General features: G+C 41.3%; 1 protein-coding gene across 1 annotated transcript; it reads right to left on the reverse strand.

The window, feature by feature from the left end:
- Positions 1 to 452: 452 nt before the first annotated feature.
- On the reverse strand, positions 453 to 17400 carry LOC124261592. The gene is made up of 4 exons (XM_046695918.1): positions 17347 to 17400; positions 2653 to 2958; positions 2453 to 2543; positions 453 to 1489 (listed from the first exon to the last, which is right to left on the reverse strand). The coding sequence occupies exons 2-4, from the start codon at positions 2955 to 2957 to the stop codon at positions 1400 to 1402; spliced, it is 486 nt and encodes a 161-aa protein (XP_046551874.1). The 5' UTR covers position 2958; positions 17347 to 17400; the 3' UTR covers positions 453 to 1399.
- Positions 17401 to 17633: the final 233 nt, after the last annotated feature.

Here is a 17633-nt window from a genome sequence, read left to right on the forward strand (position 1 = left end):
CTTTTATTGAGAGTCTTAAATAGAGTCAGCTCTAAACACTAAAACCAACAATTAACCTACCAATTATGAACCAAGTATATTTCTGACTGAATGATTGTTGTGCGTGGCGGGGTATTCTGGTGTAGGTCCTCAGTACCCCATGCTTGTATCACAACTGAGGTAACAGTGTTTATCTCCCCTGCTGGTCAGTCGCTGTGCCTTGTTTCTCACACTGTCGACAACTACTGTCTGCTTGGATCCTTCCCCCATGAAGGTTTGTCCCATCCAGCACTTTGTTAAAGCTTTATATTACGAATACTCCCTACAAACATCCTCCTCTGTTAGGACATGACAAGATTTAAGTGTCTTCAACAAATGCAGATCTCTTCTTGGCCTTTCTTAAACTATGTTAGATTACCATTGCTCTGTTGCCTCAACATGGCTGGTCAATATAAAACACTTAAACGAAACAGTATAACAAAATATTCTTTATGTACATGATCTGTGTTTCGATATACGATACAGACAGACAGACAGACAGACCCCACACAGCTGTTGAGTAGCTGTGATTATAGAACACTACGTTGACCACAATGTCAAAGTCCAGAGTGATGTGCAGATCTTAGAGGTTTGCCAATTTGATTAAACCCTCAAGTTCGCATTGTGTTGACAAAGAAGGAATCATCAAAGCAAATCGGGTTTCGAAATCTATGATCATTTGAAACTAGCACGTCTAAGGGACGCAACTCTGCACAGACTGTGCCAGTCAACCCGATGAGATAAGTACAGTATTGCTGAGAGAAGTGAAATAATGATGTATATTATAAAGAACAAAATTGACATATTCTGTTGTTTTTTTCTCAAACGATTCATGTGCAGTAAATCTACACATGCTGAATCACTATCGACGATTCTGATCTGGTCGTGCCCTGCCGTATTGTTTAAAGCATCAACAATTAGGGTGAAATATAAAATCATGAACACAATAAATTCCAATACAAAAAAGCTTAACAAAATATACCCAACTCAACAAAATCATTCCAATAACGAACAGTGTAATAAATTAACATTACCAGTACTTCAACACGATTTGTCCCCGCATGAACACGGAAGTATGCGTATTTATTTGCCCTCGCTTGTGTGATGGTCAAAGCTAACCCTGACTTGTCCCCCTTTCCTTGATAAAGTCAACGGATGCACCATAGGGGCCTATCTGACAGCGTCAGATTTTCTTCCATTAACACCCCAATTGTGTCTTTTAAACATTCATTATCATGGACTCCACTACAGAGGTCCCGCACTGCATCCATGAACGTATTTTAGTGAACGCATCCAACGTTGTCGATGGTTTTCATGTGCAATGGGCAAGTTGGTAATATTCTCAAACACACACACATGGTCACATCCGCTGGCAACATCACTAATCCCAGTTGCGTCTCCTCTGGGTGAAGTCTGTAGTTGAGTAGGCCTCGTTAGAGGCTCCGGAGTCGTAAGACAGGATCGAGTCCCCCTGTAAATATATATTCCATTATTAAACGTGCAGTTTTGTTTCTGTAAACCCTTTGGAATTCTAAATCAGGGAAAGAAACCTTTTAAAATGACCCACTAGACCCAAGGACCAGTGAGTGGACAATAATTAGTGGTCCTGTCTGTACTTCACTGGTCCCAAATAACATTTCGTATCAATATAAAAATGACTGGCCATCAGACCACTGCAAACGTATCATTAAGTGGCGATGAAATTTCGCGATACAGGACCAGCGTAAATTTCGTATACTGCTAAACTGGTTCCAACTACACAACAACTTTATAACGACTGATATGAACAATACTTCACGATACAGCCCGATTTTCCCAAATAATCCTTTGTGTGCATGTTGGTATGTATGTTCCACAGCTAAGTAGATGAACAAAGCATTAACAATATCGCCACGAAAAACAGATTGGCTGGGCTAGATGTGAGTGAATTTAGATTTACGCCGTTTTATGCAATATTCCAGCAATATCATGAATGGGGACACCAGGAATGGGCTTCACACGATGTACCCATGTGGGGAATCGAACAAAGGCCTTGTATGTGACAAGCGAACGCTTTAACCACTAGGCTATCCCGCTACCACAGTATAGTGAGTGTGTTTGGTTTTCATCAAGATTCGATGTCTTAACGAGAAAGACCATATGTAACAGGGCTTGCGCCCGGCCGACTAAAACACTAGCGGTGAACGAGCCAATCCGCTTGTAAAATCTCGTAAACCCTTCTAATGTTAGTTGTTTAACACCGCACTCAGCAATATTCAAGCTGTATGACGGTCTGTAATCGAATCTGGATCAGACCACAAGAACCCATTAATCGCTTATCATAACAAGCAAGGATGTGAAACAAACAATCGGCATATGGCTAGAATAATGCCGATGTAATGTTGAATATTAACTCACTCATTTAAATAAGCAAACAAACAAACAAACTACTTACGTCCAGCGTGATAATGGATAGTTCTATTTTATTCTTCAAGTCCATCACAGGGTTTCGTATCCTTACTCGCGGCAACCGATGTTTCCGTTGCCTGAAATCAAGGTCAAGGACTCAAGACGTCACATTCTGATAATACAAGGGATAGTTACACAAAGATATGTTTCTACTTTTACTGAAAGTTGCCAAATCGAAATCGTTACCTTGATTTCAGTTTCCACACGACGAGACCAAGAATGATAATCAACACAGTAACTGCCGCTGCTGACGACGCCCCTATCCTGCACCCCCCAACACACTTGGACTCGTCTTGCACGGGCATAACGTGACGTAAGAGTTGACGTTGACATCGATGGTTGATAGCACTGATAACGTCCGGTGGTATATTATTTTCCTCTCCCCTGTGTTGAAGCAAGTCTAGTTTCCACGGAGGCGGACAGGGTGCGAGGAGGATGAGTTGCTCCGGGGTAGTGTTGTGGTGCTGCAGTCGATGGCAACACTCTACCATTCTGTATCAAAGTCAAACAGGCACTGAGAAGCATGCAATAAATGTACACACACATAAAGAACTCACTTCTTGTTTTACAGATGCCACACAATACACTGTGGAGAATAACCGTCGTCCACGTATTTCACGTGCAGCGCCCCGTTGTCACAAAACACGTGCGATACATGTACAAAGGTATTTTCGCAAAATGATTCTTTAAGAATATTCATGTCACCTGTAAAACAAGCAATAAAACAAAAACAACTGTATTTTAACTCTTTCTCTTTCATCTGTTTGAAGAATTGCATGGAACAATTGAAAACGAACATTATTAAATCCTGCAGAGCGACTGATCAATACAAACATCCCAAGTGAATCCAGAGTTATGCCCGCTTTATGTTTTATGGTGATATCTATTAAGATTGCCCTATAAAGTTGTTAGAACGCTGAACCATGCATTTAAATCCCTTACGGTTCGACGGAAGGGGACACAGTTTCAAAAAGATTGGCTTTAAAATGTTCTAGCAGCCAATATTCAATTTCCTCACAGATATTAACGAGTGAATGTTGTTGAGAGGCGCAATCGGCATTATTCGAGTTATATTACATTCTGGTTTCATGGGTACACGGCGCTACCGCTGGGAATCAAGCTAAATCTGACCCGGAAGTTGAAAGTCATTTTTTTATAGTATTTGATTCTACTGAGGTTATTCCGATCCTTTGTGCCATAACAAAAAGTAAGGACAATATTCTCTTGCTAACTTTATTTCTCGCGGTGTGATACCACAAGCGTTACATAGTTCCGATAACATCATTTGTTTAAAGGGGAACCTACAATAATGGAACATTCTCTTTGGAGATCTTAAAACCCATGACTGAAACAGCATGAGTCATATGAACGAGGCATGAACAGTCCCGCGGTCTAAATTTACTGTGTAAAGTTGCGTCCCTTAGCCATGTTAGGATCTGCTGGTCGCGGGTTCTCATCTTAGCTTTGTCCTTACAAGTATCATTGTGTTTAAAACACAACAACTTTGCTGTGGGGATAGCTTTATGGTTAAAGTTTTCACAATGGATACGGGCTCGATTCCCTACATGGATACAATGCGTGAAACGTTTTCCTTGTGTTAGCCTGGGTGACACTGCTTAGGTATAATACTTCTAATAACGGCGTAAAATTACACTCACCCAGTCACTCACTACAATTACACACCGCGCTTGGAAAGTGATCCGTCAGTGTTGCATATCGATCACATACATGTAATGCGAAATGTCTAAAATATATGGTGGCTGATTAGGGCCATCGCTTTCTCGCCTTAACATTCGGAGGCGAGAAAGCGAGAAAGATAGCACGAGACGAGGAAGCGATAACACGAGACGAGAAAGCGATAGCACGTGTTATCGCTTTCTCGTCTCGCGTTATCGCTTTCTCGTCTCGCGCTATCGCTTTCTCGTCTCGTGCTATCGCTTTCTCGTCTCGTGCTATCGCTTTCTCGTCTCGTGTTATCGCTTTCTCGTCTCGTGATATCGCTTTTCGCTTTCTCGCCTCCGAATGTTAAGGCGAGAAAGCGATGGCCCTAATCAGCCACCATAAAAATACGCATTGCTGTCGATTTTGTCTTACGACTACAAAAATAAAAGAGGTAGATCTAACGACGTCTATCGATGTAAAATATTCATATTGTGACTGATCATATAGGTACAGATGTAGCTTTTTCGATATTCACCCATACCTTTATTGAAGGTGAATAACTGTTGAATAAAAAACACATATTCAGATCTTATTGCGGATCTGATCATATTATTGCTGTTTAATGTCGACCTCAGTTAAAGCCAGTCACAGTTTTATATGTTAGACGCCATCAACTCAGCGTGCCGGAAATCATAGCAAATAGATTGTGCAGAGAGTTATTTAATATCCCCCACCATTATAGCTCACCAAACTAACTTTGAATATGTTAGCCTGCTACAAAATTATTTGGATGATATTATCCAGTCCTGGCTGATTTGCATTGGTAACTTGTGAAATAAACGTCGTGGCGTCCCATAATTTCCATTCTGAAATCATTTGTATTATTTCATATCGCATGAAGCCAGTAGGATTTATTGATTATGTCTGACAGTGAATATTTTGAATGATATTTTACTTCCAGTGCATGACTTCTAATTTCGTTTCATTGCACTTTCGACTTTTTGATACACACATTTGCTCAATGGCCAACTTGCCTCCACCAAGTGTGGTCCAGTCAGATATATGTACATGGAATTGCTGAATATTATAACTATTTATGTATAACAGTCGCGTGTGGCTGTTTGTGTAACTTCAATTTCGGAGACTGCAATCGTGAAATAGATGTTATTGATAATATATCATATAACGTTTATTGATATGGCTTGGAAATCGTGAACAAGACATCAGATATAGTGCCATGTATCCAGCTATCTGTCTGTCTGCCTGTCTATCTATCTGTCATCGTTTTTCTTACTGTCATAATATTCTTTGTATGCTTTAAACAATCCCATCATATATCAGTTCAAGTCAGAGTATCCCCACAATGTGTGAAGCCCATTTCCCCCGCCGTGATATTGCTGGAATATTGATAAAAGAGCGTAAAATTGAACTCACACACTCAAGTAATAGTAAACATTGTATATCATCTATAGCTTAATATGATCATATATCTAATCCCGTTATTTTTGTTAATTAAATAATAATTTGACTTAAACTCTTGACAGCCGTTTCCGATGGCAGTACTGTTTAAAAATCTATATTTTACCTCGGAGCAATAGCCGTCTTTTAAGTTCAATACGAATTGTTTCAATTCTAATTTACGGTTTGAAATGTGAAATGTAAAATATGTCTTCCACCTGCCCCGCTGTAGAACGAAGGACAACAAATTATGGCCTGATTTTATGGCTAAAACAGCGGGACAAACCAAAGTATACACTTGAAAATTACATCTGACAACAACCCCGCAATTAGAAACATCATCAAAACGTAACTGGACTTAAACTTAAGCCCCAAGACACAACAATGATATCCGTACGATATACGAATAGACATTTCTTGTTTTATTTAATTTAAAGCCACCGTAAAAATATTTGTAAACTTTCTTTCTTCAATCGATATGGCCAATATTAAAGAAGAATGGGATAAACAGTTGTGATAAAGTCGAACAATATCCATATACAATCTTGTTGTTTGTGATCTCCGGGCACTCACCTCACTGTGTCCAGACAGAAATATGTGAATCCCGTAGTTGATGGACAGACACCATGCCTGAGAAGCACTGAGCATTCAGATATCCGTTGGTGACTGTCAAGCATGTGCCCTCGTCTGTGTAGCCTGATGGCAGTCGGGGCCTCACGGTACATTCAACACCATGGTATACAAGTCCGCGTGATTCTCACCACTACAACTTCAAACAGTACTAACACCATCAGCTATGGTACAAAGGTCTCCCTGACAACATACTAAATTATCATTATTCTGCCTCGTAGTCGCTGGTCAGAGTTCAGACTTCTACCGACCTTCCAAACGTTACACTGGAACTTCACACAGGGAATATGAGGAGTGTCGCCCGCAAATATAGCATCAACATTTTTGCAATATCAAAGTCAAGAGAGTAGCCCCGAGTCTTGTTGAACATGTGAAACACAATATTGACAACGACTGCAGGAGATGTTTGATGTCAACAGTGCAACGATTGTTTATATCGGAGTCACTCGCGTTATGACAGACGTTGGGTTTTACGTAGATCTGCGCGTGTGACCCTAGATTGACACGAACTAAAGAAACTGAAACTGGTTGCTTAGCTCATAGAGTTGGGTTTCGTGTATTTGTTCAATGACGTTCATGCACCAGACAGAATATGAGGGACTGGTGTATTTCATTGGTATTCCTTATGTAGTAAAGTTCATCGGTAGCCTCTGATTTATTTACGACAGTCCTTTCTTAACATGTCTGCCATATTAATTGATTATTATCTAATATAATGCAGTCCAGTATGTTTGAGAACAAAAGACACGATTTCACGTTGACGTGAGTCAATAACTACACCTAGGAGATGCAGCGTTCTCACGTACACGCCACACGTATATCATCACCAGACGGAGAGGGTGTAGGACAATCAAATTTATCCTCACCGATAACATACGAGTATTTATCTCATTGTGTCACCTGACATTTTCATGAACGAGATTCTTCACACATACATTTATATACGGACTATAGGTTAAATGAAATATGATATTGTATTATTGCATAATTTGCATTTGTTAGATGTAATAAACAGGCAAGTGTTGTACCTAGTAAAAATAATATATATATAATGAAAAGGATCCCTGAGACTTTCTTCATTTTCAGAAGCTGAGGAAATCTAGACTTGCCACATTTTCTAGACTTGCGTGGGCTTTCTTGGATAGATTTGCTTCAGCGTCTGTACGACAGACTAGGCTTAGCATTGAGTACAGCCTTGGAGCAAGGCTACGGTGAGATTGGCACATCGAATTGAGATCGAGCTACATGGGCTTTTATGGGCGTAACTTCAGATTAAGATACCTTAGTGGCAAAAGGTTGACCTAAGCTGGGGTTGTTTTGAGTAATGACGTCTTGACTGTCTACAAATAGCTAACTTGCAATCATTCCAAGAATAGCTCATATGAAGCACTAACCAAAAAGGGGGCATGGGTGGGGATTAGGCCCCCCCTCTGTTCCAACAGGCTTGATACTGATGTTAATGTCTAATGACTTTTTCCTGTTCAAAGCAGGAAGTAATGGCTTTACTCACTTCCTTTTGTCCCTCTGTCTGACGGATATCGCTCCCTAATTCGTCGTCTGTTGTATCGCTACATTATTATCAAAGCAGTGGTGTAAAATATAGAGAATACTAAACGATGTCCCCGTGTAATGCCATATTTAAGAAAGGAGTGAATGATTTGGTATCTAACTCGCGAAAGCGAGTTAGATACCAATACCATTCACGAGTTTCATAAATATGGTATTGCACGGGACATAGTTTAGTATTTTATTTATTACTCACCCAACATTAGTAAAATAATATCGAGCAAAGTACCCTTTTCCTACGAATTCAACGAGTGTGATGACTCAGCTTTCCGCGAGTCAAGCAAGGTCTAATACTATTGTGACAGAGGTATCAGCATTGTGACGTCATAACTGTAAACCACTTTGGCGTCATACAAACGACGACATCACGCGATGTTATTACACAATGTGTAATAACATTGTAAAATTATTAAACAGTGATATCGTCAACGGTTGAGTAATAAATGAAAATGGTATACATCGAATTTAACGAATACGTGATTTGCAAGTCAGATTTTTGTTGATTTGTTTGATGTTAAACGCCGTACTCAGCAATGTTCCAGCTATATGATGGCGGTCTGTACATAACTGAGTCTGGACCAGACAATAAAGTGATTTACATCACGAGCATCGGTCAATGTAACTGGTATACGACGACATGCATCAACTAAGTCAGCGCCAGTCGCCAATCTCCTACCCAGAGTTCCTTGCTAACTGAGTGAGTACGGTTTTACACCGCGTTTAGCAATATTCTAGCAATATCACGGAGGGGACACACTAGAAATAGGCGTCACACATTGTACCCATGTGAGGAATCAAACCCGGGCCTTCGACGTGACGAGCGAACGCTTTAGCCACTAGGCTACCTGCTACCGCCTCCCTGCTAAGTCATCATTCTGCTGGAGTATGGTCAGTTCGACAAGCATGGGTCGTTGACAACCTTGTTGATGTTATAGTAATACAGGAACCAATGTTGGTGTTATTCCGATATCACCGTTGACGTGTCTCTGATACCTTTGTTGACGTCAGGCAAATGTTATTGCTGATTTGTGATTGTTGCTGCTACCTTTGTCGATGTAAGACAGATATCACTGTTGACGTGTATTGGCCGCAGACACCATTATTAACGTAATGCAGGCACCATTTTTAACGTGAGACAGATTTCACTGCTGATATGTATGTGTTGCTGACACCATTGTTGACGTAATACAGACACCATTATTGACGTAATACAGGCACCATTATTGACGCAATACATGCACCATTAATGACGTAATACAAGCACCATCATTGACGTAATACATGCACCATTACTGACGTAATACATGCACTATTACTGACGTAATACAGGCACCATCATTGACGTAACACATGCACCATTACTGACGTAATACAGGCACCATCATTGACGTAATACATGCACCATTACTGACGTAATACATGCGCCATAACTGACGTAATGCAGGCACCATTATTGACGTAATTACGTAATTCAGGCACCATCATTGACGTAATACATGCACCATTGTTGACGTAATACAGGCATCATTACTGACGATTCTAAAATCTACATTTTGTATGTATAGCTGACAGAAGTTGTGTCAATTGATATTTTGCAGTCACGCCCACTTGCAAGCTTCGGTTTTGAATGTCCAGACATGAGGCCAGAGGCAAATGTGACCACGCATGTCTGTATAACCCGAAAATAGGAGATTTTTATTTGCCCTGAGGTGATTCTGTATCTTCAATCTGGTGAATGTTATTACATTTCTTTCATAATTATACTATTTGGTGCACGTACAGATGATATTTCGTTTGTCTGTGGAGTTATTATTAAGTGTCAGTTGACAACTTGACATGACATTTCATCCTCATATATCTGTCTGACACAGTTGCGTAAGTGTCCTCATTTACCTTGTTTACATAATCCATACAACACAGTTAGTTGTTTGAATAGGGCGTCACTAGTGCATTCGAAAAACAATCGTTAACAAAACAGCAAGTGCAAGTGAACTGCTATGCAAGTATTCACGGACCCTGCCAACCATGGTGCCGTTGGACAAAGCAACCTTCGACTCTCATAAGTCAATGTTAAGGAATAACAGTTAGATCTTAGCCCTAAGATCGCTTTGTACAACGGCACTACTTAAAGTGTCAGGACAGACATATTAGTACAATCTCTGGGATTCGAACAACGAATCTGCGGATCCTCCTAGTATGACTAAGGGAGACAACCTTATTGGGCCATCTTGCATCCCATTTCGCTAAGGACTAGTGACAAAAGGTGTAAATACATTTGTGTAGACAAAGTGCTTCCTAATGTCAATCAATACGAACTCGTTTCTTTCTATTATACACACCAATTCTTCAATGTTGCTTATATCAATACGATTTAGCAATAATTAAGCCATTTCAGTAGAGAAACGCAATATACAAAATTACAAAATTACATTTACAAAACGTCTTTTAGACAAACCCTGTAGTTGTACCCCGCTTCAATATTCCAGCAACTAGACTCAAGGCATGGGCTTCACACATTGTACCCATTGAAAAATAGAACCCTGGGCCCCGTTTCACAAAGCGATCGTACGGCTACGACTGTCGTAAGACTATGTTATAGTATAGGAATTGCGATCACCTTAGCGCTACGATCGCTTTGTGAAACGGGGCCCAGATGGCGTGATATGCGAACACTCTAACCACTAGACTTGCCAACCGCTCTCTCGACGAGGTAATGCTATCATCTGAGCGTTGATAATCAACCTAATGTTAGTCTAAAATAGCTAAGTAATGAGGATACGTTAACTTTATTGTATCACTATATCGTTATTCTTGTAGTATAAATCCATACGACAGCCGAAGCGCTACGACGACCATCTCTGTGACATCATGTCCCAAATGAGAAGAGAGTTGTTCTTGCAGCCAGTCATCGGGTTGTCTGGTCCAGAGTCGAATATATACAGGCAGTGGTGATATAACTGGAATACTGCGGCTAAGCAAAATCACTCACTCACTCACTCGCTGTGATAAATACTAACATTTAAATATCAATGTTGCCATGGAAACGTTGATGATGTATTTAAAATGTTGCTTTTATCGGATAAAAGTTACCCCGGTGAAACCCCCTTATATATGAGGAACGTCAGTTCGCAATGACATTGTCCTACTAAGTTGTCATTGGTAAGCACCACTCCCCTTCAAGTACATACTGCCGCTCCAAACTGTTAGAGGCAACTTACAGGATTCGGATGTGAGGCTTGTTGACGTGGTTGATGATCATGACATCGAATTTCAACTGCGTAGATCGGTGATAGTGATGTCAATCACTGGATTGTCTGGTCCAGAATGGATTATTTACAGACCACCGCCAAATCGCTTGAAAAGTGCGGCGTAAAACAACAAACAAACAAATCCAAACAGTAAATGCAAAAAACCCAGAGTGTCCGGGTTAACGGCATCTGTATAAGAGAGGTCTCATTATACACGGGTCTATGCGGTAAATGTGATACTGGCATTAAAGAGATGCATTGAATATGTAAGTGTAACCCACCTGCCTCAAGCAGTCCGTGTATCCAGCCCATGACCGCACCAACACGATATCTCCGACCCGGGCCAGGAAGTCACTAATTACCAGCTGAAGGGTCACCGAGTATGCAATTAACATCATTAGGCTGTCACCCCATCCCAACAGCAAACACAGGCTGAATTATGAAAATGCGTGACCTATAAGGCTCCATAATATGTTTGGAATATGTCAAGGGTAGAGACAGCATGTGACGATATTTGAGATTCAAAGTCCACGTGGAGTTATTCTATATGTTAAACGTTTGAAGGCACGTGGTTTTTGTGAGTGTTTTCGTGTTTGTAGCACCAGTTGCATCACTTTGATCAGATTTGATTTGAAAAAGTAACTTGTCTGTAGAACAGTGATTAGTTTTGAAATATTTTGCATGCTTAGGTTTGTCTTGACATTCTTTATTACAGCCAGTCTCATTTAAAACTAATATATTTTAAGTTTGTTGAACAGCTGTGTCTTACACCATTATTCTTATATATTTCTTAGACAATGCATGCTTTCAATTACATTTCAGTGCATCTGTTACATTGTATTCTCCCCATATTCCACCATTCTAAACTGACCGGCAAAAGAAAGTATACCAAAAGTTACCATTTCTCAAATTTTAAAGAAATATTATTGTAGCTAAATTATACACTGAAACGTAGCAATTTGATACCTGCAGCGAAATTCACGTGCACGTCGTGAATAAAACGTTGAAGTGGTCAATTGTATAAACCATGATTTTGGGCCTCTGTCAGAGTTCCACATGCACTGAGGGTATAAATGTTAGTGTGCGAACAGGTTACACATGCAGTTTGAAAAAGATCACCACAGACATGCCTCGACGATCAGCAGCTGAACATGAGAGGGCCACAGGTATGCTCCAGATGGGGTCGACACACGCCAACGTTGCAAGAACCTTCGGCCGCACCCGTGTAGCAGTCTCTAGACTGCTGCAACGTTACAGGCAGACGGGCCAGACACAGGACAGACCAAGATGTAGGAGACCGCGAGTAACACCAGCTGAAGACCGGCATTTGAGAACGTTACGCCTGAGAAACCGTTTCCTGACGGTAACGTCATCAGCGTCGAATTCCCTTGATCACCGTGTCAGTCGATACACGGTGGCTAGACGTCTTCGGATAGAAGATATCAGAGCCTACAGACCCTTCAAAGGACAGGTGTTGACCCCTGAACCGTTTCCTGACGGTAACGTCATCAGCGTCGAATTCCCTTGATCACCGTGTCAGTCGAAACACGGTGGCTAGACGTCTTCGGATAGAAGATATCAGAGCCTACAGACCCTTCAAAGGACAGGTGTTGACCCCTGAACACAGACGTCACATACTGCGCTGGGCCCGAGTTGTTCGTCGAGAGGAAGTGAAAGTGAACGTTCTACAGTGCCCAGCACGTTCTCCAGACATGTCCCCGTTCGAGCACATGTGGGATGCACTAGAGAGACGCGTGCGGAAACGCCCTAACCCGCCACAGAATAGACAGCAACTTGCACAAGCCCTCCAGGACGAATGGCGTCGCACACCACGTGACCTTGTCCGACGTTTTCGTCTAGAAGGAGGCTGCGTGCCTGTATTGATGCAAGGGGTGGACATGCAGGATACTGAAGTGATGGTAGTGAACATGTATTGTGTGTAACTCAGTACCTGCTTATCCTCTATGTGATTGAAAACTGGTTTTCAGGACCACCAGTGAACTTGCGCATGTGTGACGCCACGTGTTTCTGTAGTATGCGTGTGATTTTTATCTCAGGTTGAGTAGAGATGTTTTAACACCACTGTATTATGTTTGTGTATCTAGGTACTCTTGGTCAATGATAATGACCTCTTGAAAACCTTGTGTACTTTCTTTTGCCGGTCAGTTTAGCTATTTGCCATTAGACCATGACTTTCTGGTTTATTCTTAGTGCTGTACAATACCTTACCTACTTATCGTCGTTAATATATGGCGTGTATGTTGTCTTTTATGTATTGTGTTATGTACATTCACAATATAACCAACATTTTCCATTCGAAAAAATTATTATCTTATCTATGTGATCTATTCCAATCCACTTTTGCTGTGGATAATTGTAGCTCTCCATGAAACACAAACCTGATTCTCATAATATGCACATTTGTGGAGAATGACATACACGTATAAGATTATCCCCACGAAAAGTTGACTGCTGTATAATTCATTTGAACATTTTAAATACAATTAGGACTCTGACATCGGATTACTGATAGACGCGGTGAAGTTGCGCAGAGAAGCATTTGTGCAAAGTAGCCGACAAGCCTGCTCAGGACGTTCCCGATATTGTTTGACACACCTCCACTTTTCAGGAAGAATATCCGCGCAATCCGAGTGAGTGAGTGAGTGACCTTAGTTTTACGCCGCTTTTAGCAATATTCCAGCAATATCAAAGCAGGGGACACCAGAAATGGGCTTCACACATTGTAGCCATGTGGGGAATCGAACCCGGGTCTTCGGCGTGACGACTGAACGCTTTAACCACTAGGCTACCCCACCGCCCCCGCGCAATCCGAGCAGGACGTTGCACCGGTTCGCAGCTAATGCGTAATTAACTACGCAGTTGTCATCTACGTGCACAGTCACTTTAAAAGTACGCCATGCGAAACATCCATTTTGAAGAGAATGAAGCTCTCATCTCTAGCCCAGGAGTTAAAGCGTTCGCTCGACGCGCCGAAGCCCAGGGTTCGATTCCGTTCATGGGTACAATGTGTGAAGTCAATTTCTGGTGTCTGATATTGCTGGAATATTGCTAAAAGCGGCTTGAAACCATACTCACTTACTCTTCTGTAGTTACCGTTTGGTTCGATAGCAGATTAGGCCATTGGAATATTTTAACATTAATATGATTGGTTGGTTAACGCCGCACTCAGCAATATTCCAGCTATATGGCGGCAGTCTGTAAATCATCGAGTCTGGACGAGACAATCCAATGATCAACATCATGAGCATCGTTCTACGCAATTGGGATACCATAACCGGTGTCATCCGAGTCAGCGAGCCTGACCACCCGATCCCGTTAGTCGCCTCTTACGACATGCATGGGTTACTGAAGATCAATTCCAACCCGGATATTCACGGGTCAACATTAATATGAACATATGACATGTCTTAGGGCATCTGATTAATTTTGAAACATTAATTAAAACATTATGGAGATAAGGTTTTCTTAAAGATGTTGTCTACATGAAACCGTATGTATTATTAATAATAATATGATAAAGACATTAAAGTACTGTCGGCGTAGTTGCAGCGTTAGAATAAAGAAATGCTCGTTCAACTCACACATATGTTTAAATAACATGTAAAATGCATTTTCCATTCAATTCCATTTGTTTCAAGTATCGTTGGTTATTATCTTCTCACTACAGATTAGTGCTGGGAATTGGTTAAAATCTTATAATTGATGATTGGTTCATTACAACCGATCAATCATCGAAAATAATTGATTAGCGTCATTTATGAAATTTTCCTGGTTATTTTTCTTAATAAAGAAAAAACATGTAGTTCTTTGGGGTTTTTTTTGCAAATTGCACAAAATGCATTGGTAAATTTCACATCTTTAAAGGATGACTAGTATGTTAGGAACGTAAATTTCTTGAAGTCTTTAAGATAAATTCAATCATGACATGGAACGAGCTTGTAGTGATTATGAAATGTAAATTTAATGACAGACAAAACCAGTCTTGTGAAAAGTATTATTAATGCAAACAAATGTTCCAGAATTGTTTGTGTTCGATTATGAGAAAACATGATCGATTGCTTGGTCGTTTAATCACTGCGACCAATCTTCGATTATTTCAATTAATCGGACCACCACTACTACAGATGGTTGTCAGTGGTAGTCTATGAGGTGAGGTGAGGTGAAATTCGGTTTAACGTCGGGCTTGAGAATATTTCGCTCATATGACGACGTGCATGCGTGTGTGTGTGTATGTGCGGCTGCTTGTACTAGCCCAGACATAAGCTGGTTTTATAGTGCTAGCCCACTGATATACCATGCCGCAGTTAAGCATGAATACCCCACTCAGACACATTATACTGACTCTGAGCCGACCAGTCCTTGTTGTACCCATTAATGCCGAGCGCCAGGCAGGGACCAACAAGTACCATATTTTAACGTCTTTTGGTATGGGGTTCGAATCCCCACATGGGTACAATGTGTGAAGCCCATTTCTGGTGTCCCCCCGCCGTGATGTTGCTGGAATATTGCTAAAAGCGGCGTAAAACCAAACTCAGTCAGTCAGTCTTTTGGTATGACGTGGTCGGGGATCGAACCCGCGACCTTCCGCTCTCCGGGCGGACGCTCTAACCACTACACCACGGAGGCGATCGGTAGTCTATGAGAGTTTGACTGAGTTACAAGCGTATATACCACACAAAAGAAGTTTCAAAGGCCAGATTCTGGCATACCAGATTAACTATCGCAATATGAAAGAATGTATTTTTAGCAGTGTATTATATCTCATCCTATCTGTATTTATGACGCGTTGATAATGTATATGAATTATTATCAAGCCGGAAACCGCATGGCTATCTGTACAAGTGTTTGATTTGAGCGGAATTCAGCACTCTTGGTGAGTGACTGCACTCTGGGTTGTGGAGTGATATGGGTTTCTCAACATGCATGACCGGGGCATACTGACAAGGAACATCCAACCACCAGGGCTCTGCGCATAGTATCTCAGTCGTCAGATGGTCCACTACTGTCTCAGTCGTCAGATGGTCCACTATTGTCTCAGTCGTCAGATGGTCCACTACTGTCTCAGTCGTCAGATGGTCCACTACTGTCTCAGTCGTCAGATGGTCCACTACTGTCTCAGTCGTAAGATGGTCCACTACTGTCTCAGTCGTCAGATGGTCCACTATTGTCTCAGTCGTCAGATGGTCCACTACTGTCTCAGTCGTCAGATGGCCCCATACTATCTCAGTCGTCAGCTGGCAGACGCTCCCATACTATCTCAGTCGTCAGATGGCCCCATACTATTTCAGTCGTCATATGGCCCCATACTATCTCAGTCGTCAGATGGCCCCATACTATGTCATACTATGTCATATAGCCCATGCAAAAAAGGAACTGTTTTCTTTTGTAAAATATGTTCCAGCCAGAGGCAAGATGTTAGACATGATGGACCATTCTATCTGCACTATAAGTCGTCTAGGTCTCCGGGCTCAAACTACGGTCGACTTAGATACGAATCATCGGATACATCAGGGCAAGTTCCAGAACTTCTACGAGAAGTCCACCACATGGTTATCTGCATTGTTTTTCATTCTACCTAAGCTCCCTCAGCTTGAACACAGCTGAACTTTGACCTTCAAAGTTTGATAATGTTTTCCACCTGCTCTTTCAACACGCGTAATCGCCGGAAATTATAGTTTTTATTTTCTGCTAATATTGTGCCATATTGTGGCGTGTGTTCAACGTCCGAGTCGGTACTAGACGTTCACACGTCGTAGGAGCGAGGAGTAAACAGTAACAGTAAGTAAACCATTTGACAGGATCTCTCGACACCACAGTAGAAAAGAAACAAGTTTATAGCGTTCTGGGTACTGTTTCGGACAAACTAATTTGTTCCAGAAGAAAACAATGGGAAAGGTAATTGTCCTGTTATAACCAAAACGATATCTTGCCGCTAGCAAAACAAAATCCCCAGCCAGACCGGTCCCGCCCCTTATCAACATTTCGTTTTGATATCAATACCAAATTTAATTATATTCATAATCAGATTATTTCAGCAAAACGTAAATCTGCTGAATTAGAGCATTGACACCAGTCAAGGAATAAGAGGAATGTCCTTTGCTTCTTGTTTGAAAATTCAGTTATTACTATTGTTGCAAGCTTCCTTGAACATCTTTCGTTAGACCTCATATTAACTAACAAAATTGTGACAATTAACGTACACAGCTGGTGACACTTACACATATCGATACTGTTATGGCATTAATCAATAAGGTGTGTATTGACTGAATATGATAACAAAGCAGAGGTCACTTACCTTTGCTGTGGACAACAGTTGCACAGACTGGCCACGCCGCTGCGCTGTGTCAGTTTGCGAGGACAATGGTTAACGGGTCGTGAGCGCGGAGCATACCAGCAGCGTAACGGGACACCCGCCGACAGGTGCTTAATGTACGGATAGTGCTGTGGAACTTGTGTTAGAGTATTAATGTTAGAACAATGACTTTGGGAGCTGCATTTTTTAGTTTGTTTTGAGAAAATGTGTCCAAGCACTATTGTCCATATATAGATGCGTTCGTTGTCGGATACAGCATCACCTACACA

The sequence above is a fragment of the Haliotis rubra genome, unplaced genomic scaffold, assembly GCF_003918875.1.
Source record: "Haliotis rubra isolate DU_JTF1 unplaced genomic scaffold, ASM391887v1 Scf80, whole genome shotgun sequence".
NCBI lineage: Eukaryota > Metazoa > Mollusca > Gastropoda > Lepetellida > Haliotidae > Haliotis > Haliotis rubra.